At 38.4% G+C, this 25,299-nt stretch overlaps 1 protein-coding gene across 1 annotated transcript in view; it reads left to right on the top strand.

The window, feature by feature from the left end:
- The first annotated feature begins 18,123 nt into the window (after window positions 1-18,123).
- SLC25A12 (solute carrier family 25 member 12) overlaps window positions 18,124-25,299 on the top strand; it is a 104,463-nt gene continuing 97,287 nt past the window's right edge. Inside the window, exons 1-2 of the mRNA XM_030323707.2 lie at window positions 18,124-18,194; window positions 19,158-19,211. Of these exons, the coding sequence (XP_030179567.1) occupies window positions 18,183-18,194; window positions 19,158-19,211 (66 nt within the window). The 5' untranslated portion in view covers window positions 18,124-18,182. The remainder of the gene's footprint in view (window positions 18,195-19,157; window positions 19,212-25,299) is intronic.

Here is a 25,299-nt window from a genome sequence, read left to right as displayed (position 1 = left end):
ATTCCTCATGAGCAGCTTACCCTGCTCCTCTATACTTCCATCTCTATCCTTCAATCAGTTGAGCACCCAGACATTCAGACACTAGATGTAGGCTGCCATCTCCCCAAACCCAGGTCCTATTAGGAATACACTTACAGAGTCAAAGAGAGGTATTGGGTAAGTGGACCAGTGGATATAACATCCTTCCTCCTTTTCCTCCCTGGGTTTCCCACAACAAACAGGAGTGAGCGCATGCTGTTCCCCGCAGCAGCCCCACATTTCACCCCAAGTGAGGCTTTTATACTCTTCTCTCACTTCTCTCCAGTTGGCTCCATTGAGGCCTGCTATATCTGGGGCCTGCTGTGTTCACTCACCAAGGTAGGCCTACTTATCACAGAAAGATTGCCTCACTTTCTGATCTGTCCTCCTAGGGGATAATTATGAATCATCACCTTCTCCTCTCTTAAGCTTATTTACCTCTTATTGATAACTCCTCCAGGGCTGGAAGAATATTATCTTCATCTCTGAGTTCTTACTTGAAGTGAGAACAAATTCTTTTACCATTTATGAAAGATTTTTATTCAGAGAAAGTCTTGTATTGAATACATTAATATTTAAGTTTGCCCATATCCCCTCTTCTTTAGGCCCATGCTCAGGTTTATCTCCCTCCCCTCTCTGCCTGGCCTTTAAGGACAATTCCTATGTAAATAGAATTATCTATTTATTGTAATACTGGAATTATCTATTTATTATAATTTATTGCATTTTCATTTTATGAATTCTTATCTAAAAATCCAAATATTGACTTTAAAAAATTATATGTAATATCCTTATTTAAGGACAAATACTTGGAGAAATGAAAAATTCTATTTAAAAAAAAGTTGTAAGAACAATTGCAAGGGGTTCCTAAAATATTAACAAGTAGTTACAACATTTTGTTTTATGTAAGTTTTATTATGCAAGATCACAAGACAGGCCGGGAAGACATTTTCTTTTCAAAAAATTGTGGCTGCACATCTACGTTGTCCTTGGAGATGTAGAAGCCTTGCTGAGCTAAATTGTATGTTTCTTTCATTTAGTAAAGATTTTTTCTATTTTTCCTTTTCAAGTAGACTTTCAAGTTCTTTTATTCTCAGATTTTGAACTTTATATTGTTCTTTTCATCAAAATGCACAGAAGGACTGCAGCAGGGAGATGACAAATGTCCAATTCTTTCAAATAGCATCAATATAATTTAATTATCTTAGGTTTTGCTTTGCTTTGTGTTAAGCAAAAGAAATTAGACAATGTGTTTAAATGCCAAATGACATTTTATATACTATTAGGAGATTTTTTGGTATATGAGCCCATATCTAAGCACAAATGAAAATTGCATAGTTATGTATTTAGTATATTACAACACCTTATCCATTTATTAAAGGTAGCTGAGTACTTATCTAAATCATAATTATAACAGATAAGAACATAAGCTGTAATTTGAAAGGTGATTCTTTGGTGAGCCTTACTTTACTTTTATGCTATCTAGTTCATATATATTTTCCATTGGGATCATATGGAGTTGATATTTTAAAAAGATAGCCATAAACTTTTTATCTCTTACCAGGATTGGGTTAAAAAGGGGTAAGGGCATTCCTAGTATATATCAATATGCTGTAAATAATTCCAGGATATTTTCACCCTGCTCCAGTGTCCTAAAATATTCCAATGTGAGAGGAAGACTTCATAAATTAGAGTCCTCATACAAATATTACCAATGATGCTGTAGAAATTGGAGTCAGAGATAGAATAGGTTAGGGTGGATGATTTCACATCAGGTGGGCCTAAAGGAATCTTCACTAGAGGACTCAAAGACATGTTCTCTGAAATATCTGTGCTATTAACAATTATATGTATGGACTCCCTGCAAACTAGAATGATTGCAGATAATGGAAAAACTCAAGCATAATACTCAAATTTTAATGGAAAAGGGAAGAACTGAGAGACCACACTTTGTTTAGTCTTCTTCTTTGAAATACTATGGTGTTAATCTTTGAAAAACAATAACAACCAAAAAACCAAAAAACAAAAACCAGAAAATCATAATTTACAAGTCCACAGAGGGTGGCCAAGTATCTATCATCCAACATGGATTTATGAAAAGCAATCTTACAAAATAAACTTATTTTACTTCTTAAAACAAATAGGTGGCAAAAAAAATGTAATAGTAGGTTTGGTTAGATATATGATCATTGCTGACCCTATGAAAAATTGTGATTTAGGGAAAACTCAATTATCTGCTCCAGGCATTGTTTAATATATTCAGATTACTCGTACAATTGTAGTTGCCACATACATACAATTTTAAGTTCTGATTCATCCACTTAACATTATATCATAAACTACATACTACTATTTCTTTTATGTGACCAAGTTACTAAGGAATCTGAAGTTGTTTGGGGTAGGTACTAAAATGCTTTATTTTTCTCTAGTCATCGCTCTACTGTATTATGTTTTCCTAGAGTACATTTTCTGCTCTTTTAAGTTACTCAAAGTCTAGGGGCACCTGGGTGGCTCAGTTGGTTAAGCATCTGACTGTCGTTTGGCTTAGGTCATGAACTCAACAGTTCGGTTTGTGAGTCAGGCTCCACTGGTGTTGGGCTCTGCTGGCAGTGTGGAACCTGCTTGGGATTCTTTCTCTCCCTTTCTCAGCCCCTCCCCTGCTCGTTCTCTCCCTCTCTCTCTCTCAAAATAAATAATAAATAAACATTTACAAAATTTTTGAGTTATTCAAAGTCTAGCCTATCCTAGTTAAAACTTTGGTGTTTTTTTTTTTAATTATTTTTTTAATGTTTATTTATTTTTGAGAAAGAGACAGAGTGCGGGGGGCGGGGGGGCGGGCAGAGAGAAATGGAGACACAGAATCTGAAACAGGCTCCAGACTCTGAGCTGTCAGCACAGAACCCGACATGGGACTCAAACTTGTGAACCGTGAGATCATGACCTGAGCCGAAGTTGGACACTCAACTGAGCCACTCAGGTGCCCCAAAACTTCGATGTTTTGAAACCTCCTCCATTGCTATCTAGACTTATAGCCATGGGGACTTGAAATGAGGAAGGGAGTATAGTCAATTTTTCAGTCATTCTCCTTCCTTAAACCCCTAAAAATTAGGTTGGGGGATGCCTGGTTGGTTCTAGTATATTTTTTCCTCTTTCCTTCTCAACGCGAACTCTTCTGGTGTTGGCTAGAAGTAGGAAGAGAGGAGAAATGAATCTTGCTACTTAACTACTCTGTTTCGGTCATCCCTGCTTCTTTAGTTGACAATGACTGCCATCAGTGCCCTGTCTCTCATATAGCATGCATTCTTAATTTATTCAGTGGGCTTCTGAAAGCGGCTTCTGTTTTATTTATTTATTTATTTTTTATTTTTATTTTTATTTTTTTAACATTTATTTATTTTTGAGACAGAGAGAGAGCATGAACAGGGGAGGGTCAGAGAAAGAGGGAGACACAGAATCTGAAACAGGCTCCAGGCTCTGAGCTGTCAGCACAGAGCCCGACGCGGGGCTCAAACCCACGGACCACGAGATCATGACCTGAGCCAAAGTCAGACGCTTAACCCACTGAGCCACCCAGGCGCCCCAAGGGGCCTCTGTTTTATACCAATTCCCTGAAAAGAAAACTCTGGCTCCTCACTGCTTTTGTCTCCTTTGTTAGTAGGTCTCTCCTTTAGATGGAATACTGCAAAAGCAATCAAGCCCCAATATCTTCCTGTGTAATTTGTACTGTAAGAAATTCATGTATCATCCCTTGTATGACAATCATTGTCCCCAACACAATGGGCACACATAGACCGATCAGTCATCATATAATCACAGGATGATGGGGTTTAAAATGCTAGCCAATGCCAATGCTCTTCATATAATGTGGGGTAGAATGGGGAGTAAGAATAATATAGTGTAGCTGCTATTGAACCCTCCTTCTGTAGGTGCCCATGAGGCCTAAACTACTAATAACTTCTTTTTCAGTCCTTCATTACATGCTCCTTTATCCCTATGAGCACCTTAACTGGATCTAATTCTATATCTCGTGCAGTGCCTAACCCTTAATTCCCAAATGATCTGAGTCCAGTATAGACTTATCTTTGTTGGGTTGGCTATAGAGTTGCCTCAGCTGGGTTTTGGACATAGTCATCCTTGTCTCATCATTTAGTTTCCCTTTGATGATTGGAATTAATCACCACATGGCTATGGTGACCCCTTCCTGCCTTTAATTCTGCAGTTTGAGAAGCCCCAAATGGCCAGGGGGCAGTATTAATTTCTAATTCATCTGAACCTTGGTGGTATTTCCTGATGGAAGCATTCCTCCCTTGGATACAGGACCTCAAAATCCATGAGCCCAAAGCTGTGGGGAAGGGAGGCAGAAATTTCTCCTGTGGATTATTTGGTGTGATAGTGACAGGGGCCATTTTCACCTCTTCCTCTTGGCTCATGGAGCTGTATGTTCTGGCTACCCTTTTTACCTCTAATGTTCTGATATTTCAAAATGTGCCTTGGTATTGAAACTTTTTCATTCATCCTGGATACACAGAGGACAGTTTGAGACTCAAAACTCCATCTTTTGGATATGGAAAATTCTCTTATTTGTTTATCTGATTTTTCTCCTATCCTTTTAAAACTCAATTTTTTGTGGAACACCTGATAATCAATTATTGGGCTCCTTGGATTAGTTCTCCATATTTAAATATCTTTCCTCCTTTTCTTTGTGTATTGCTCTGCTTTTTGAGAGATTTTTTGCAAGATTTTTATCACAATCTTTTTACTAACCTTTTTATTACACTTATTACCTGTTTAACTTTGGAGAAGTAACTACATGTCTCAGTCTCAGTTTCTTCATCTTTGAAACAGAGATAATAATATGAGATAATCCTACTTCACAGGGTTGTTTTGAGGATAGAATCATATTTTGAGCTTAGGATATTGTCTGATACAAGGTAAGTACTCAGTAATAAGTATTAGTTAAAATGAGCTATGCATCAGTATCTTTTTTTATGTTCATGTATTTTTGACAGAGACAGAGACAGAGCATGACCAGGAGAGGGGCAGAGGGAGAGAAGGAGACACAAAATATGAAGCAGGTTCCAGGCTCTGAGATGCCAGCAGAGAGCCTGACACCCAGATGTGGGGCTCGAACTCACGGATCGTGAGATCATGACCTGAGCCTAAGTCAGACACTTAATTGACTGAGCCACCCAGGCACCCCTATGCATCAGTATCTTGTGAATTTGGTTAGATTAAGTGATCTTTCGGTCATTTACAAGATGATTTCTGACCTCTGGAACTGATGACCAGATATCCTGGACCTCAGTAACTTCACCATATTGGGCCTTTTTTGAAATATCTAACAGTTGGCCTTCAGCAATCATGCCTCTCTCATTATACCCTTTAAACTCAACAATTGAAAACTTTTTTTTGTTTATTTATTTATTTTGAGAGCGAGGGAGAGAGTAAGTGGGACAGGGGCGGGGCACCTGGGTGGCTCAGTCGGTTGAGTGTCCAACTTCCACTCAGGTCTTGATCCCACAGTTCATGGGTTTGTGGGTTCAAGCCCTACATCAGGCTCTGTGCTGACAGTTCAGAGCCTAGAGCCTTGTTTGGATTCTGTGTCTCCCTCTGTCTCTGTCCTCCCCTACTTGTGCTTGCTCTCTCTCTCTCTCTCAAAAATAAATAAACTTTTTTTCTTTCTTTTTTTTTTTAAAGCGGGACAGGGGCAGAGAGAAATGGAGGGAGAGAATGCCAAGCAGACTCCATGCTGTCAGCTCAGAGCCAGATATGGAGCTCAGTCTCATGAACCGTGAGATCATGACCTGAGTCAAAATGAAAAGTTGGGCACTTAACTAACTGAGCCACCCAGGTGCCTCCAAACTCAACAGTTTTTAAATCCCTTCTCCAGTTTTTCCTGTCTCTGTATCTGTGCTTACAGGTCTATATTTTAATTTAATGTCTTGTAAGAAACTCTTATTCTTAAAAAAGGGAAGTGATTGGGGCACCTGGATGGCTCAGTTGGTTGAGCGTCCGACTTCATCTCAGGTCATGATCTCACAGTTTGTGAATTTGAGCCCCGTGTCGGGCTCTCTACTGACAGCTCGGAACCTGGAGCCTGCTTCACATTCTGTGTCTCCCTGTCTCTCAGCTTCTCCCCTGGTCATGCTCTGTCTCTCTCTGTCTCTGAATAATTAATAAACGTTAATTTTTTTTTAATTAAAAAAAAAAAGGGAAATGATGGGGGCAAAAGATGATTTATGAAGATGGTCTGCCCCAGAAGTGTGTATTCATTCTTTTATTAAACATTTTTATAGACTAATGCTATATGCCGACCCCTGTGCTAATTGCTAGAGATACAGAGATTTTTGTTTTCTCTTTTTCTTAATTACTTGTAATGAGCGTCTATCATGCTCACGAATCTATGTGAGTTGACAGTCTGTTGCAGTATTTTTAAATTGGGCCATGAAACCAATTCAGTATGTTGAAACCAGAATTAGGAAAAAAAGGAAGGAGACTAACACAGAATAATAAATACCAGAGTATGTTGCATATAGTAAAGTTAGATATTGTTTCATGAAATTTTTATTTCAGTGTGTACTGGGTGGGGTTAGGATTAAAAATATGTATTTTTTACTATATATGTCTGGGTCAATGAAGTTTGAAAGCCACCAGTGGAAAAGACAATAAGCAAAGAAGTGATTATAACACAGTGATAAATACTGTACACAGAGGGAAGCCTACCCTAGTCAGGGAAAGGGGATGAAAGATTGTTTTCTGAAGAAGATTCTTGAGCTGTACCTTAAAGAATATGCAGTGTGGAGTAAATGTGGAGTAAAATATTCTCAAAGGATTAGCACAAAGGAAATAGCCCTAAAATCCTTGTGACTAAAGGAACAAGTATGGTAGCAGTAAGACAGAAGATTTAACTAAAAGGGAACAGTTTGGGAAGCTTCCATTCTTCACCATACTGAGGAGTTTGGATTTTGTCCTGAAGTCAGTAGAAAGCCACTGAAGGATGGGGAAGTGACAAAATTTAATTTCTGTTTTAGATTGAATACTTGACAGCACTGTGGAGAATGGATTTGAGGATAGTGATAGGAGTCAGAAAGTGGAGAACTAGAGGCTTGGAAGAACAATCAAGAGGACTAATGAAGCCTATTATAATGATGATAAGAGATTTTAAAAAGCGCTGAAGGGGGTGGAAAACAAGGGACTGGGTACCTATTCAGATGTGAGGGGTAAGGAAGAGTCTGATACCCAGTTTTCTGGCCTGAGTAACTAAAGCAATATAGGAAATATGAAAGGACTAATGGCTTGTGGTGGAGAGATCAGCTAGGAATAATCAACAAACATTTAATTAGTACCTGGATAGCTAATGTCAGGCATTGAGATAAGTGTTAGGACTGAGGGTGTGGATGAAAAAGGAAGGATAAGGGGAATAAGACATATTCCACAAGGAACACAGAGAAATGGTAAAGTCAGGAACAAGTAGTAAATTACAGTTTCTATGAAACCTTCTGTATATTATCCAGCTTGAACCAATTTTTTCATTTTCTAAACCTATATTGCAGAAATTTACTACATAGCTAAGCATATGCATTATAACTTAATGGGTTTACCTATGCTTTGTTTTCCCAATACATTGTAAGATCTTTATGGAGAGGGATAATTATATTCCCTTCATATTTCCTACTCATAGGTATCAATAGTAGCAGACATGCTGCATCTAAGAGATGGATTAGAGGGGCACCTGTGTGGCTCAGTCAGTTAAGCATCTGACTTCAGCTCAGGTCATGATCTCGTGGTTCATGAGTTCAAACCCCACATCGGGCTCTGCAGACAGCTCAGAACCTGGAGCCTGCTTCAGATTCTGTGTCTCCCTCTCTCTCTGCCCCTCCCCCACTCACATTCTGTCTCTCTCTCTCTCTCTCTTTCAAAAATAAGTGAATATTTAAAAAATTAAAAAAATAAGAGATGGATTAGAACTTCATAGCCATATCGAATTCTGTATGACAAGATGCCCTACCACCCCTTTAAGGTTCCCGAGTATGTTTAAGGAAAGGGAGATTTGTCTCATCTGCTACTAAGCCTTTGCTTCTCTGTGATCCATGCGTCCTGTGACCATTTGTTGTAACTTGAATTGCACTCACTTGGCTTCTGTTTTGCACCTAGAACTCTGAGTCTACTGTATTTGATGAAATGATATTGTTGCTTTTGCCACATGGATCTCTGTGAAGGGGTGATATGAGGAAGGTACTCTTCCCACTACTGCGCCTTAATATTATTCCCTACCATCAACACAAAACTTGTTTTATGTAAGGCTTTGTTGAAGGGTTGGGGATGCTAAAATTATGTAATTGCTGACTACCTATTTTATTACCTATCTCTATCCTGAACCTTCCAGGTAAGCTATCCATCCGGGATGATAGAAGAACAGGGTGAGCAAACAATGACTGTTTCTGTGCTTCTTTCCAAGTACTGATAGTTGATAAGATAGGATAATATAGGAAAGACCATATAGAGATGTGTTACTCTGATTTCTTCCAATGCCGACTTGACCAGAATCAGGGAAGAAGCAGCAGGTCAGTATTACCTATTATCAGTATTACCCACAAACTTCTTCAGAAGTACAAGCTGTCATTAACTATTTTTATGTGTAAGTATATTCTTTACTCTTTCTGACATCTTTCGCAGTACAGAGAGGTTATGGTCCTCTTACGGACTCAACTCTTAATTCCTGTTTATTTCATTTTCATGTAGTTTTTCCTTATAATATTGTCAGTACCTTAAAGTGGTATTCTATTGTCAGGGCTACTGGGAAAGGAATATGCAGAGTACAACTTTGAGACCTTCAACAATTCTTGGTCAAGTTCCTTCTGTGTTCTCAGCTTCATCCTCTTCTGATTAAAAGAATGCCAACCATTCCACAATTCTGCCCAATTTTCCTCCTTGATCTGTCTCTTTCCAGAAAGGCTTCCTCTCCAAAGTCTAGCTGTTTCATACTGTTTCTCCAGACTTTCTAACTTAAACTTCCTGATTATTTGTCTGATCAGTACAACTTGATACTGGTCAATATTACATCATTTCTTTATAGTAATTCTTCAGAAGTTTTTCCTGTGCATACCCCAGTTCCTGGATTCCTTGTCTTGAGGGTTGTGGCCCTTTCTTCCTCAGTGAGTCCTTTCTGTAGGTCTGCTGCTACAAATCTTCTTTCCCCTTTTTGGAAACTCTCTAGGATTTCATCCTTCTCCCAACAGGGCAATCCAAGGACACAATGACCCATTACTGAGTATTTCCTACCAAAGTCTTGGGTTTCTCAGTCTAGATTTACACTGTAGGTACACTTAAGCAGGACAGTTTCAGTATAGGCTGGTAATTTCCAAGATTTCTGTCAGTATGTTATACAAATAAACTTCCATATACTTCCTCCAGTTTTCCTGTGGGTAAGCATTAGACCAAAGAAACACATACACACAAACACAACTTCCATGTAATTACTGTCTGAATCCACATTAAGGAGAACATTTTTTTTTTTCTCTCAATTCAACGTAGTTTTCAGATTCCCCTGTCCATAATAGAGATACATTATTTGTCAAGAAGTTTCTTGACAAGAAGTTTGTCAAGAAGTTTCTATTCCCTACTGTCCAACAAGGCACAGAGGCCTAACAATGTTTAAAAAACAAGTCCCATTACAATTTCTAGCCAAATGATAGAATTATGTACCTGAGTAGCCATCTTTAGTAACACAAAGACCCAGTACAGTTTCCCAGAAAGTTTTATTATGAGAAATTTCAAATATATGGGAAAATTGAAAGTTTTACAATGAATTCCCATATGTCCCTCAGTGAGGTGTCACATCTCTCTCTCTCTCTCCCCTTCCTTCCCCATCCATTCATCCATCCATCTGTCCATCTGTTCATCTGTCTCTCTCTATCCAGTCTTGAATCTTATTTCTTTTATGCATTTCAAAGTAAATTTAAGATACTAGTACTTTTCCCCCTAAATACTTCATTAGCTACAATTCAGTATTCACAGATAGTTTTCCTTTTGAGGAAATTTACACACAATGAAACCTTAAGTGTACATTCCCTAAGTGTTGGAAAATACATATACCTGTAATCTAAACTCTTAGCAAGACATAGACTATTACCATCATCCAGATAGTGCTTTCAATTCCTCTCCTCCAGAAAACATGGTTCTGTTTTCTTTTCCACCATAGATTAGGTTTATTTGTTCTAGAACTTCACATAAATGTAATCATACAGTGTACACCTTTTAAAAATCTTTTTTTGAAAAGTTTATTTATTTTGAGAAAGAGAGAGAAAGAGAACATAAGTGGGCAAGGGGCAGAGAGAGAGAGAGGGAAAGGGAGAATCCCAAGCAGGCTCCATGCTGTTAGCACAGAGCCTGGCATAGGGCTCAAACTCACGAACTGTGAGATCATGACCTGAGCCAAAATCAAGAGTCAAATGCTTAACCAATTGAGCCACCCAGTCATCCCCATCATATGCTTTTTTGCACTAATTCTTTCACTTAGCATGATACTTTTAAGACTCATCCATGTTGTGTGTATCAATAATTTGCTCTTTTATTCCTGAATAGTATTACATTCTGTAGATATACCATAGTTTATCCATTCTCCTATTGATAGATACCTGGACTATTTCCAGATTTTGGATTTTATGAATAAAGTAGCCATGAACAGTCTTGTACAAGTCTTTTTATCCACATATATTTTCACTTCTCTTGGGTAAATACCAAAAGGTAGAATCGCTGGGTCATAGTGTAGGTGTGTGTTTAGTTTTATAGAATCTGCTAGATCTTTTCCCAAAGTGATTATACCATTTTATACTCCCACTACAGTGCATGAGAGCTCTGGTTGCTCCACATCCTTGCCAGCATCTGTTTTCAGTCTTTTTAATTTTAGCCATTCTAGTGGGTGTGTAGTGCTATCTTTTCACTGTGATTTAATTTGCATTTCCCTGATGGCTAATCATGTGCAGTTTTTCATGTGCTTATTGGCCATTTGTACATTATCTTTTGCGAAGTATTTGTTCAAGTCTTTTGTCTTTTGCCCATTTTTAAACTAAGTTGTTTCTTCATCATTGAGTTTTAGGAGCTCTTTTTTTTTTTAAGTTTATTTATTTATTTTGAGAGAGAGACAGAGGAGAGAGAGGGAGAGAACACGAGTAGGGGAAGGGCAGAGAGAAAGACAAAGAGAGAATCCCAAGCAGGCTCTGCCCAGAGCAGCGCCTGACTCAGTGCTCAAATTCACGAACCATGAGATCATAACCTGGATGCTTAACCACCTGAGCCACCCAGGCACCCCAGGAATTCTTTATATACTGGAATATCAGTCCTTTGTTGTGTATATGTTTTGCTGACTTTTCTCCCAGAGACTGTGGCTTGCCTATTCATTTTCTTAATGCTGTTGTTTGATGAGTACAAATTTAAAAAAATTGTTTTTTAATGTTTATTTTTGAGAGAGAGAGAGAGAGAGACAGAGTGTGAGTATGGGAGAGGCAGACAAACACACACACACACACACACACACACACACACACACACAGAATCCAAAGCAGGCTCCAGACTCTGAGCTCTCAGCACAGAGCCCGACACGGGGCTAGAACCCACAAACTGCGAGATCATGACCTGAGCCAAAGTCAGATGCTTAACCTACTGAGCCACCCCGGCACCCCTGATAAGTACAAATTTTTTAAAAAATGTTTATTTATTTTTGAGAGAAAGAGAGAGAGAGGGAAGGAGGGGCAGAGAGAGGGGGACAGAGGATCTGAAACAGGCTCTGCACTGACAGCAGCCCGATACAGAGCTTGAACCCATGGACTGCAAGATCATGACCTGAGCAGAAGTCAGACACTTAACCAGCTGAGCCACCCAGGTGCCCCTGATGAGTACAAATTTTAATTTTAGTGCAACATAATTTCTTAATTTATGGTTATTGCTTTTTAATGCCTGAATAAACATCCTTTACCTACCTTTGAGTCACTAAGATATTCTTTTATGTTTTCTGCTTAAAGCTTTATGATTTTAGCTTTTGTATTTAGGTCTATTATTTATCTCAAAACAGTCTTGGTTCATGTTTGAAGTAGAGGTTGAAGTTTATTTTCCCATATAAATTTCTGGTTATTCTAGAGTTACTTGTTGAAAAGACTCTTTGCCCCATTGAATTGTTTTAGTACCTTTGAAATCAGATGAGTTTAGGGGCGCCTTGGTGGCTCAGTTGGTTAAGTGTCTAACTTCGGCTCAGGTCATGATCTCCTGGTTCATGAGTTTAAGACCTGTGTCAGGCTCTGTGCTAACAGCTCAGAGCCTGGACCCTGCTTTGGATTCTGTGTCTCCCTCTCTCCCAGCCCCTGCCCCTCCCCAGATTGCAGGCTCTCTCTCTCTTTCTCTCTCAAAAATAAATGAACATTGAAAGAAAAAGAAATCAGATGACTTTATAATTTTGGATCCATTTCTGGGCTCTCTAATTTGTTCTATTGATCTATTTATCAATCCTTATGTCAGCCAGTACCACACTGTACTGATTTCCTTAGCTTTACAATAAATTGAAGTCAGGTAGTGTGAGTCCCCTAACTTTGTTGTTTTTTTTTATTTTTTCTTTAAATGTTTATTTATTTTAAGAGAGAGAGAGAAAGCATGAGCAGGGAAGTGGCAGAGGGAGAGGGAGAGAGAGAATTCCATGCAGGCTCCATGCTCATCATGGAGCCTGGTGCAGTGCTCAAACTCATGACCCTGTGATCATGACCTGAGCTGAAATCAAGAGTGGAATGCTTAACTAACTGAGCCACCCAGGTGCCTCTGACTTTGTTATTTTTTAAGTTACTTTGGATATTATGAAGCTTTTGCTTTTCTCCTGGCACAATTTTTATAATTTTTTTTAACGTTTATTTATTTCTAAGAGACAGAGAGACAGAGCATGAACAGAGGAAGGGCAGAAAGAGAGGGGGACACAGAATCCAAAGGAGGCTCTAGGCTCTGAGCTATCAGCACTGAGCCTGATGTGGCCAGCCGTGAGATCATGACCTGAGCCACCCAGGTGCCCCACCTGGCACAATTTTTAAAATGAAATTTTTTTCTTTACTTTGGACCAGATCCCTAGCATCCTTCCTTATTGACCTCTAAATAGAAGGGAGGCAAAAACGAGATCCAGGTAAATCTCCAGGGATAGGGTAGAGAGAGGTAAGTGGCTCACGAACCGGGCAAGATGTTCGTTGTCCCAATTACATACTTCTGGTTGGAGTGGGAATATGTGGCAATACCCCATTATTACCTACAGCTGCCTTGGCCTTTGCCACATGCAGAAGGTTTTGGTATCATCAGCTTTCTTCATCAAAAAAATGAATAATAGCAGTTGCCATGGTCAAATGGGGATCATGCTATTTATTTTTCTTATTTCCTATAGTTGCAACAGTGAATTTAGTGTAAACACAAGGCACTCAATAAGTTTTTATTAGCTAAAATTTGGCTCACTCTTAATCATGACATTAGAGTGTTAAAAAAAACAAACCATTAAAGTTCATCTAGTTCAATCCTCCATCTGATCATAAGGGTTTCCACTAAATATTAGCTTTCACATGACTAATATAGTGATAGGGCCCTCACAGACTTAAACCTCTACAGAAGGTCATTCTGTGAATTCCTTCCAAAATCCATTGAAAAGAAAACTGTCTGTTATTGTCTCCACAAGGGAATAAAGAAGACTGTGGTCCAAAAATAAGACTACTCATCCTCATTGCATAATTTATAGGACTCAGAGTCAGATTGTGAGGAAGAACAGTTTAGGAAGATGTAACTCCAGAAGTACAACTATTTCATCTGATTTTTGGTATCCCACTCTGCCCTCTCCACCAAAAAAAAAATTTATTTAAACTAGAGAAAATGTGCATACAGGGAGTATATTTGTATAGTATGGAGGAATCCTAAAGTGTCTCATTTATCTAGTGTCTATGAGTGGTTTGGGTTGAACTAATAATTTCTGATTGATTGATTTTGAGGTCAGCCTACCATCTAGAACATAATTTTCTCAAACTTGGACACTCAACCCTTCATATTTCTCTCTAGTCTACCCCTTGCTATTTCCCCATATAGACTCTTAGCAAAGAAGGAGTTAAAAGCACATCTTATAAAACTGTAAGTTTTGAGGGTACGTGGCTGGCTCAGTCAGTGGAGCATGTGACTCTTGATCTTGGGGTTGTGAGTTCGAGCCCCATGTTGGGTGTAGAGATTACTTAAAAATAAAATATTTAAAAGGAAATAAATGAAATAAAATTGAAAGTTTTGTAATATTTCAGTAAAATAAAAGGAATCATTTTATATTCTAGTTCCAGATGTTCAAACATCCTTTGTGTATGTGTGCCAAAGTCAGATCATGCTATTTATTTTAAATATTTTATTTTATTTTTTTAAGTTTACTTATTTATTTTGAGAGAGACAGAGAGCACAAGCAGGGGATGGGCAGAGAGAGAGGGAGAAAGAGAGAGAGTCCCAAGCAGGCTTCACACTGTCAGCACAGAGCCCCATGCAGGGCTGGAACTCAAGATCCATGAGCTCATGACCTGAGTGGAAACCAAGAGTCGGACACTTAACTAACTGAGCCACCCAGATGCCCCTATTTCAGATATTTTAAGTGAGTTTCATCTTGATGGCAGGCGTAAAATGCCGCTTATTCTTCATCATAATGATGCCGTATGCCAGGAGCTTCACTCCTGGTTTAATTAGTCAGTGATACCCTAATGCTCTACTAAGTGTTCATATACCACCTGGATTTACTTCTTGCAAGATGACACTCCTAGTAGCTATGTGGGATATGGAAACAAGAACAAAAATGTATTCATGTCAGTAAAATAATCAGAGGAGGCTAAAAGATAAACAGAAATAGTATGTTATTAAAGATGGAAGGAGGGCCAAGAGTTGTGGCAGAACAGGCTCACTGGAAATTGTCTCGTTTTAATTATTATATTTTAGCTTATTAGGGCACTAGACATTAGTATTATTCTAACTTTCACCCACAAAGTGATTGGCTGGTTTCAAATTAATATAATGTAAGCTGTTTGGGAGTTAGAAACATGTTTCTGCAGGTTTGTCTAGTAAACCCATATTTTGGTTTTACATCTGGGGTAATATATTATTTTCATGGGCCACAACTTCACAAGCATATTTAAATTCCCAGCTCAATCTCTTATGAAACCAATTCTAAAAAGTGACTATTAATGACAATATATAAACATAAGTATATTTGCAACAGTTTCTTAGCCTTTAACTGCCAACTGTGCTTTCTAAATGTCATTCTCTATAGACTTTTAATGATCAAGTTTTCAACCTGTAGTTGTTTCATAGTTTTAAAATTATTTCATGTTTACAAATGTCATTTGCAATTTAAGGAAAGAGTTATAAATTACTATATTGGCAAGTAATTTTAAAAAACTGTGAAAAGTTTTGAACTATTTCTACTACCTTTTCCCAAATATATTGTGAATCTTATTTGATAGGTTTGTCTTTTGATACCCCATTGACTAAGTTTTCCCTAAATCCTGCTCATTTGCAATTGAAGCACAAGTAAGTTTTAATTAAAAAAAATTTTTTTTAGTGTTTATTTATTTTTGAGACAGAGAGAGACAGAGCGTGAACAGGGTGGGGCAGAGAGAGAGGGAGACACAGAATTTGAAGCAAGCTCAGGCTCTGAGCTGTCAGCACAGAGCCCAACGCGGGGCTCGAACTCACAGACTATGAAATCATGACCTGAGCTGAAGTCAGATGCTTAACTGACTGAGCCAATCATTATAACACAATGATAGGTTGGAAAGTTCTTCAGCGTAGGAACTCTAACTCATGGGCTTTTGTATTCCTTTAAATACTTAATTTCCTTAAAGTAGATAGTTTTAATACCTTTGTCCATTTTATTGTTTATTATATGATGGATAAAAAATTTAGCAAAATCCATATTTATTTAGGGTAGCTGAGCTTTTCTATTTTCTCTGTATAGCACCCTAATTTAGTTTTAAATTATTACATCATTTCCATTGCAACTAGATTGGCACCAGTGAAGCTCTTGGACTTACTCAAAAATCAGCTATTTTTTAAGGCATAAATATATATATATATATCTATGTATATATATATATACATATATATCTCTATATATGTATATATATATGTATAATTTTTTTAAAAAGTTGGCTATTTTTATTTGAGAAAATTTTCGTTGTGGCTTGGTGCTTATACCTATGAATTGTTGTGGTGGGCTCTGTTTAAATGTGATGTCTTCCTCTGTAGGAGTGGCCAGTCTGACCCTAAATTTTCACTCCAACTATATAGATTTGGCCAACAATGTATTCCAATAGGAAATAATTCTTTTGTTTATTTATTTATTTTAAATGTGTATTTATTTATTTTGAGAGAGTGCACATGTCAGTGCAAGCTGGGGAGGGAGGGAGAGAGAGAGAGAGAGAGAGAGAGAGAGAGGGAGAGAATCCCAAGCAGGCTCCACACTCTCAGTGCAGAGTCCTCTAGGGTCTTGAACTCACAAACCATGAGATCATGACCTGAGCCAAAATCAAGAGTTGGTTGCTTAGCTGACTGAGCCACCCAGGTGCCCCAATACTTTTATTTTAAATAAATGTCTTCCTTTCCTTAAGTACTTTTATTCAAACTAAGGAACTTTGGCCTACTAAACATTCTTCCCTTGTAAAGTAATATAAAAAAAAAAATCTTAAGAATCCTACTTAGAGAAATGTCATGAAATAAGAGAGAGCAAAGTATCAGGGGCATAAGGGTGTAGAAGAACAAAATATGAATTTGTAAATCCTTATGTCCGATAACATTGTTAAAAGAACTTTGAACAAGTTGAAGAAAGAATGGTGGTAAACAGTTAAGTCAACTGCAGCAGAAAAGCTCATTATAGGAGTACTAGTAATGTAGCATTCCTTATCAACAATTTACATTCTCCATTCCTCTTTCCTCATTTCTATTAACTTGGATACTTAATACAAACATGATTAGTGAGACTGGAGAAAAGGGAAGCCTCCTGTTAGATTCAACATTGGAAATGTGAAAGAGGGTGGAGAGGGATGGGATCATAGAGCTAAGTGATATTAAAATAAATCTTATGTTGTTAGCTTTAAAAAAAAAACAGCAAGTATGCTTGTAGTCACAAATAAAATATACTTAAGGTTGGGGTTTGGGTAAGCATTAACCATCTGTAAGATCCTAGAAGTTAGGGACACAATGCTATTTGTTTTTGTATTTTTTACAAGCAGGACTATGTCTAGCATGTAATAGATGCCCAGTAAATGTTGAGTGAATCATTATGTGGCTCAATACCTCAATATAGTCATAGTGGCAGAACTCAGTTTTAGAGACATTATTTTGGTTCCAGGTAGAGCTACTACTTAGGCAGGGCCGGCAATCTTTATGTACTGGCGACTTGGGCCAGAATTCAGTACCAGTCCTGTCCATGGACAGATGGATTTTTTTTCTGTATGCATTTGTGCCCCACCTCATTGCACAAAGGATTTGGATGATTAGGAATGTGGAGTGAGTCTACTAATAAAGCTTTATAGTAGTACAAGAATTACAAATATATTAAGCATATTCATCCGATGCCAATTTAGGGGCAGATTTCTCAAGTTATATTTCCTTAGGTTTTGCCCAGAGTGCATGGTCCCCAATCCTTTTCATTGTCAATATTTGCCATTAGTTGTCATTAATTCATTTATTAGTATCATTAATGGGACATGTCATCTGATCTTTCGAAATCTTACTCAGTCTGGGCCCCAAGCGTTCCTTTAAGTCTCAGGATTAAACGACTTTGGCTGAAGTCGGTGCCCAAAGCCACACCCATTAAGAGGCCTTAAGAAACCTGGGCGGCGACTGAGCAGTAGACAACCACGCGGCGCATCGGAATCCCAGGGCTGGCACTCCAGTCTAGCCTATGGGAGGATTATTCCCCTCCCCAGGGAGACAGGTCGCCGGCCGGGACCAGCTCCCTTTCTGGCGGGGATTCGGGGCCCTTTTCCCGCCCCGCCCCGGGCTCATTTGCATAGGGACGCGCGCGGCGCCGGCGAGCGGGTGGGCGGGCGCGGCCGGGGAGGCGGCGCGCGCGCGCCCTGACAGCTCGGCCCTGCTCGCTCACTCGCTCGTCCCCGGCTTCCGAGCACAGCATGGCGGTCAAGGTGACTCCCGACTCTCTGCTGCTGCCTTTATTGCATAAGAGACATCCCGGGGACCTTGCCCCCAGCCCCTCACCTCTTACCATTTCCTTAGTTGCCTGGTTCTTAGATAGCGTATCCTGGGGCTCCAGCTTGCGGGTGGGAGAGCTGTGTGGGGGCTTGGACCGGAGGGAGAGGATGCCCGGCTGGGGGAGGGGAAGTAGGAGGGATTATGAGTTGGAGGGGCTTGTGAGGACCAGGTCGGTGAAGGAAGAGTAGTGCCCTGCCTTAGGTGCGTGAAATTGTGAGCCCGGAGTTGGAGGCCATCAGAAAGGGAGTGGGAGGAAGTGGCATGTAAAGCCGGGGATAACCTAAGGCATCTGTGTATTGCAGTGGGGGAGGGGGTGAGGAATTGGAGTTATTTGGGGCTTCGGTGGGGCTGGGGGCAGTGGTTGGCATTTGTGCTGCTGGTGGCAAGATGTCGAAAGTATTTGGAAATGTAGCAGCTTTCGTATTTTAGGTTGGGTGGCGAAAGACAGGGGCGCAGAGATAATTATATTCTGGATTGCTTTCCATAGGGGAGAAAAGCTGCTAGGCCAGGCGATTGATTTGGGTGTTTTAACTTTTCTGTTGCCCTGTTCTTCCTGGCCTTTTGATTTGGAGGTGGGTGGTTGCTATTGTGTTGCTAGTGGATGTGGAATAAAATAAGAGATTGATCCTCACTGCCTTCCATTTCCAGTCCAGAGGAAATCTGGTAGATTTGCTGTATATTAAGCTCTTCACACCTGTACTTCCACTCTGTAGCCATAGAGCTCCAATTTGACAGGTGTTATCAGTGTTAATACTTTTGGTTTGTTTTAAACGAAATGCCCCTATAAAAGATAAGAGCATTGATTTGTTAGCATTTGTGAACTCTAATCTGAAGAGATGATATGGTCTCTAGTAAAGCATTAACTGGCTTTTTCTTTTTTCTTTTTTTCCTTACAGGTGCAAACAACCAAGCGAGGTGATCCTCATGAGTTAAGAAACATATTCCTCCAGGTAAATTGGCTTGTGTGGCACCTTTTTTTATTGAGGAAAAAAAAAAAGTGTAAGCTTAATGGTTCTCAGGCCTTAACTTTCAGGAATGTTCTGTTTTCATTTATTCTGTTTTTTCCCCCGTTTATTCTTAAAAACATGGGTAGACAATGTAGTTTGTAATTCTCTTACTTTGTTAAGGTGTGAATACACATTTTCCTTTTTATTTAGGTTTGATAAAATATTTTCCTCAAAATTTTGTTTTTTAACAGGACTTAAAGTATGTGAAAGGAGACTAAAAACAATTTCCAGCTTCCCTTAAGCAGTATGATCAAAATATAACTTCAAAACATATCGACACTCTTGTGTAATTACTATGTATGGTGATTAATATTCTTTCTTTCTTGCAAGTTGCAAGTTTATAGTTTTCCTGTTTATAAGCATTTATGTAATTTGTTAGCGAGATAAGAATATTGATAATGTGTGTGTCTTTTCTCCCTCTGCTTATTTATATTCATAGATAGCCTTTTGGGGTTTTATTATAAAATATTACTGTCTGCAATTCTTGCAAAGATCTACCTTTTAAGTTTTTAAGATCAGTGACTTGGCTGTAGACTTAAAACAAGTTGGCTTAGTTTTTTGTTTTGCTTTCTTTTCTTAAATTTCAGAAGTTCCTCATGCAGGAAGTTGTACTTAAATAGATGAAAAGGGAGACAAGCTAAGGTGTTCGATTAAGTATTGTGTTTTTCTGTGAAATCTTCTTTTGAAAACTTTCTGTTCTGGACCTGGGTTCTTATATAGAAACTTTGACCTTGGGCAGGTCCCTGCTGGGTATTTGTTTCCTCTGTAAAATGAGAGGTGATCTCCAAGGTTCCTTCCAACTCCAAAAGTGTATGATTCTATATTAGGAACAGATTCTAACATATGCTCATCAGCCTGGACTAGATGACATTTTTATCTGAGACATGGATTGCTTAAGCTATTGTTGGGGAGGAGGCTGCATAGATGACCATACCATGTGTAACTCATGAAAAAAAATTAGCGAAAATTGGAATCTTAGATTTTATAAAATCTGATAAAGGGAAGGATCATTTCCAGAACATAAGTAATTATAATGGAAATAGTCTGTTTCTGGCTTGAAACCTTTATTCCTCACAAGTGTTCTTAAAAATAGTGTAAAATATGTCAGTATTAACCACACCATGATTATACTTAGTTGTTTTGTGAGATGTTCATGTGATACAGTTAATTTTATTTTCTATATTAAGTAGACATGGAAGAAATCAGTTGAAATGGTTCATGATGTAGTGCAAAGAGCACTGACCTAGGTGTCAGGAACACTGGGTTCAGTTCCTGCTCCTGCCTCATTTTGATTGTTGGATCTGTAGCTATCTGTCTGGCCTTTCTGGGCTTCACCTTCTCATGTGGAACTCAGTGGGATGTTGGGAAATGGGAATTGAGGTCCTTTCAGCTTTAAAAATCCTATGGAAAAAAAATCTGTGCTTCTGCATGGGTTTGGTTTTTTGGGAGAGGGAGGATAAGAATACAAGGAAAGAACTGGGAGTATCTATGCTTAGCTTTTTGACAATTTTAAAATCTTATCATTTTTTAAAAATATTTTATTTTTAAGTAATGTTTACACTCGACCTACAACCCCAAAATCAGGAGTTTCATGCTCTACCGACCGGGCCAGCCAGGTGCCCCCTATCATTATCTTTTTGCACATTATTTTGATGATGCCCTTGTTTTATTTTTATATTGAAAAATTGTGGAATTAATAACTGCATTTAGTACTAGTTATAAAGCACTGACCCAAGAATTAATTGATAGATAAGACATCACAGATACTTACCTTCACCAGCTAGAAAGGTAGAATATAGTTAGTTGAATCTATTTGAGGACAGTTACTAAGTAACATATTAGATTTTTTTATTCCTGTTTTGAGTACTTCAAACTGTAGCTACTTGAAGCTATAGGACACTGTTTAGGAGCAGTTTTATTTTAGAAGCATACAGTTTATTAATATTTTAGAGAAAATAGGCAAAAAATATATACTAACTACAGTATTTCGTTAGCATTTAACATATCAGCCCAAGAAGTATTTACTAAGGACTATTTGCTATGTGCCATGTGTGCACTTGTATTTAGTTTAGCAGTAGGCATCAGTTGAATAATCGAAGGAGAGGACTAGGCCAAGATTTGGATGGTAATTGACATGTGACTAGCTCCTTTCTCAACCCATTCCACCTCTAACAGATTGCAGTTGAGGGAGTCAAGAATAATGAAGTCAAATACATAGCCTCTGGTAGAGCAATTGGCTTGCCTGGATAAAAGTGGCTGTAATAATAATGACAGTGGCTAACATTTATTGATCATTCACCGGTGTCCTGGGCATTGGCCTAGTGCTTTAAGGGTATTACATTAATTTTCATAACAACCTTAGGAGGTAGGGTTAGAGTCCCCGTTAAATAGATGAAGTTAAATGACTTGGTTAATGTCATTTAGTTCTTAAGTGGTGGAGGCTGGAGTCCAATCAAACTGCAGAACCTGTATTCTTAACCCTTACACTAAATCACTTGTGGGGGGGGTCTCTAAGTGGGGGGTGGGTAATTTTTTGAAAGCTAGAAGTACATGAGGTGCTAATGGCAGCTGTGTTTGTTAAGTTAAAGGAAAAAACAATCTGGTTACTTAGGTGATGAAAAAAAAAGAAGTGCCTTTGCACCGTAACTACCTAGAACATTTGGCCAATGAGTTTGGATTTGAAACAGTAGGGATGCACTATGGGTTTCTGAGTGGGCAAATTGAAGTGGTAAATTCTGACATCTCTTTGTGTATGTTGGATAAAGTGTGGAGAGGTTGGAAGTAGGTAGGGGGATCAGCTAAGAGGCTATTGAAATAATACATGTGGGAGATAATGACCTGGAGTGTCTGATGGCTGGGGAAATGGGAAGGAATAAGAATACCAGGGACTTTGTAAGGGATGAATCTATTGAATTTGGTATTAAATATAGAGGTAAAGGAAGAAGTAGTGAATCTGGATGGATGTTAATTGATAAGGCATCTATTTTGGGAATTATTGGTGGGGGAGAGAAGTTTAAGTTTCATTGTTAAATAAGTATGTCCTAATATGTTAAATCTGACAGGAGTGGAGAGATACAAATTTGTACAGGTGGTAGATAAATCCTTGTGGTTAGGAGTTTAAATATAAAAGAAACAGGACCAGGAATAAGGGACTGATTTATAAGTGATATCCATAATTAAAGTGGAAAGAAGGAGGAGGAGAACGAGGGAGAATCGTCCTATGGGAGTTTAAAGTAGTTTCAAAAAAAAGGATATGGTCAAAGATTAAAATTATTCTGTTATTAGTAAAGTTTGATTTTGGTAGGATTTGGGGGTTACTTGAGTTCTGGATCAGTGAGATATTTAAAGACTACAGAGAGACTTAATTTTGAATTTTGGAATACAACTGAAAGCTGTTTTTTGTAAATTTAGATCTGTGGCATTAACTGTCTAAATTCACAAATACTCATTTGTTTTTGTAAACAGGAAAATACTTCTCTTTGAAAATGCTGATATATGTATGTTTAAAAGTATGTGAAAAGGGCTTTAGAAAAGTGAAGCATTATTATTTTGAGTATAGGGACATAGGTTTATTTTTTCTGTGTTCATTGCTTCTCAAATTTTGATGACCTATATTTTCTATTAGTTAAAAAAAGGAGCAATAATATTCACTAGGATTCTGCTTTTTCCAGCTTCCTACAAGTTCATAAAGTTGGAGCACAACAAATGAATTCTTATGTGTTAGACTGTGCTGTAATTTACAACCAGTTGTCAAGCTAAGATTTTACTATTACTACCCTTACAACTGTCATTTCTTGATTTCTCTCTTCTTTTACCTCTCACCCACACACTATCATTGACCCGATTTTGCTACATCAGAAATATACAGTAGCAAAAGGAGACAAGAGAAGCAATGAAGAGGGAGGTAAGGTGAGGATAACAGGACTGTCACAGGCTGATTGTTATAAACGTGAGGAACTTCAAAATGAGAAGTTAGTCTATGCTATGTGGCAAAGTAGGTTTATCAAAAACTGTTATAAGTGAATGATTTGTCAAGATCTCTCTCTTTTTTTTTTTTTTTTTTTTGGTTGGTAGACTTTTTGTTGTTTGCTTATCAAGGTATTGTATGGTAAAAGCAACACATGTTAAGACTGTATCATTATATATGTTAGACCAAAAATATACTGCAGTGTAGAACTCAAGTATTATTTTGAACCTGTTCTTTTTCTCATTATCACCCAATGTAACAATGATTATCATATCCCATGTAAAAATTATGAAAATGCGTTTTCTGTGATTTTATTTTATTTTTTAAAGTTTATTTATTTTGAGAGAGAGAGAAACAGTGGGGGAAGGACAGAGAGGAGGGGAACAGAGGATCTGATGAGGGTTCTGTGCTAACAGCAGAGGTAGGGCTTGAACCCACAAACCATGAGATCATGACCTGAGCCTAAGTTGGATGCTTAACTGACTGAGCCACCCAGGCACCCCTGTGTTGTTTATTTTATAGAATAAATGGAAGAAGGTGCTGCTAACGTAAAGCAAAGAGTGATTCTTCCTTAGTGTTTTTATGATAATGTATTCATTTCTAATTGAAAGAAATATCCTTTTTTATTAAAATAATTTTTAATGTTTATTTATTTTTGAGAGACAGAGGCAGAGCATGAGTAGGGGAGGGAAGAGAGAGAGAGGGAGACACAAAATATGAAGCAGTCTCCAGGCTCTGAGCCGTCAGCACAGAGCCTGACACGGGACTCGAACCCAGGAACCACGAGATCATGACCTGAGCCGAAAGTCAAATGCTTAACCAACTGAGCTACCCAGGCACCCCAAAAGAAATATTCTTTTACTCAGTAAATATTTGTTTACATATTACATATGTATGTATTTTTGGCAATAACCTGGGGCTCAGAAGGGAATTAATTAAGCGGGAGACTCTTCTACCTTGTTGGAATATGCATTAGGGCTATCTTTTCCTTTTTTTTCTTTTTAAGTTTATTTTGCGGAGGGAGAGAGAGTGTGTGTGTTCATAGGGAAGGGGCAGAGAGAGAGAGAGAATCCCAAGTGGGATTTGAACTCATGAGTGGGGTTTGAATTCATGAACTGAGATCATGACCTGAGCTGAAGTTGGACACTTAACTGAGCCACCCAGATGCCTGCCTGCCTGCCTTCCTTCCTTCCTTCCTTCCTTCCTTCTTTCTTTCTTAAGTTTATTTATTTTGAGAGAGAAAGAGGGGAGGGGCAGAGAGAGGAGAGAGAATCCCCACCAAACTTCACACTGTCACTGAGGAGCCCAATGTGGGGCTTGAACTCAGGAACTAGGAGATCACGACCTGAGCCAAAATCAAGGGTCATACACTTAACTGACTGAGTTACCCATGTGCCCCAGGGCTATGTTTTCAAAAGGATGGAATGTGTATCACAAATGATAACATCGACTGAGGCCCGGTGTGGAGAAAAAAGGTGCTTTCATGGGGTATTTGTGGAAACAAAGACTCTTTGGAAAGCAATCTGGCAATAGTTTAAAACAAAGATACCGTTTGAATAAACAATCCTACTTTGGGGATATTTAACCCAGAAAAGTAAAAATACTCATAAAAATATATATGTACAAGGTTGTTAGTTGTAACACTCAATTGTTCCTTGAGGGAAGAAAAAGTAGGAAAAAGAAAAGAGAAACAAATGTTATCAGAGAGGAGTGATAGAAAAACTATGGAAAAACCATTCCATGGAAAATTATGCAAAAGTAAAAAGAATGAGTTAGGCCTATTTCAGCTGATTTAGAGATTTCCAATGTACTATTAAGTGGGATAAGATGTAAAGAAGTGTTTATAGCATGACTCTAGTTTTCTATAAGCCGCTTCATATATGTTGTATGTATATTTACACATATACATTTATAGAAGAATTAGAGGAAAGTAAAAATAAAGCCTTAATGTGTATGTATTAGATTTTGATCAAGTGAATAATTTAAAAAGTAAGAATAGGGGCGCCTGGGTGGCTCAGTCGGTTGAGCATCTGACTTCGGCTCAGGTCATGATCTCACAGCTCG

The sequence above is a fragment of the Lynx canadensis genome, chromosome C1 (assembly GCF_007474595.2).
Source record: "Lynx canadensis isolate LIC74 chromosome C1, mLynCan4.pri.v2, whole genome shotgun sequence".
Classification (NCBI taxonomy): Eukaryota; Metazoa; Chordata; class Mammalia; order Carnivora; family Felidae; genus Lynx; species Lynx canadensis.
The sequence above is the reverse complement of the archived record's forward strand: the minus strand, read 5'-3'. Positions and strand labels throughout refer to the sequence as shown.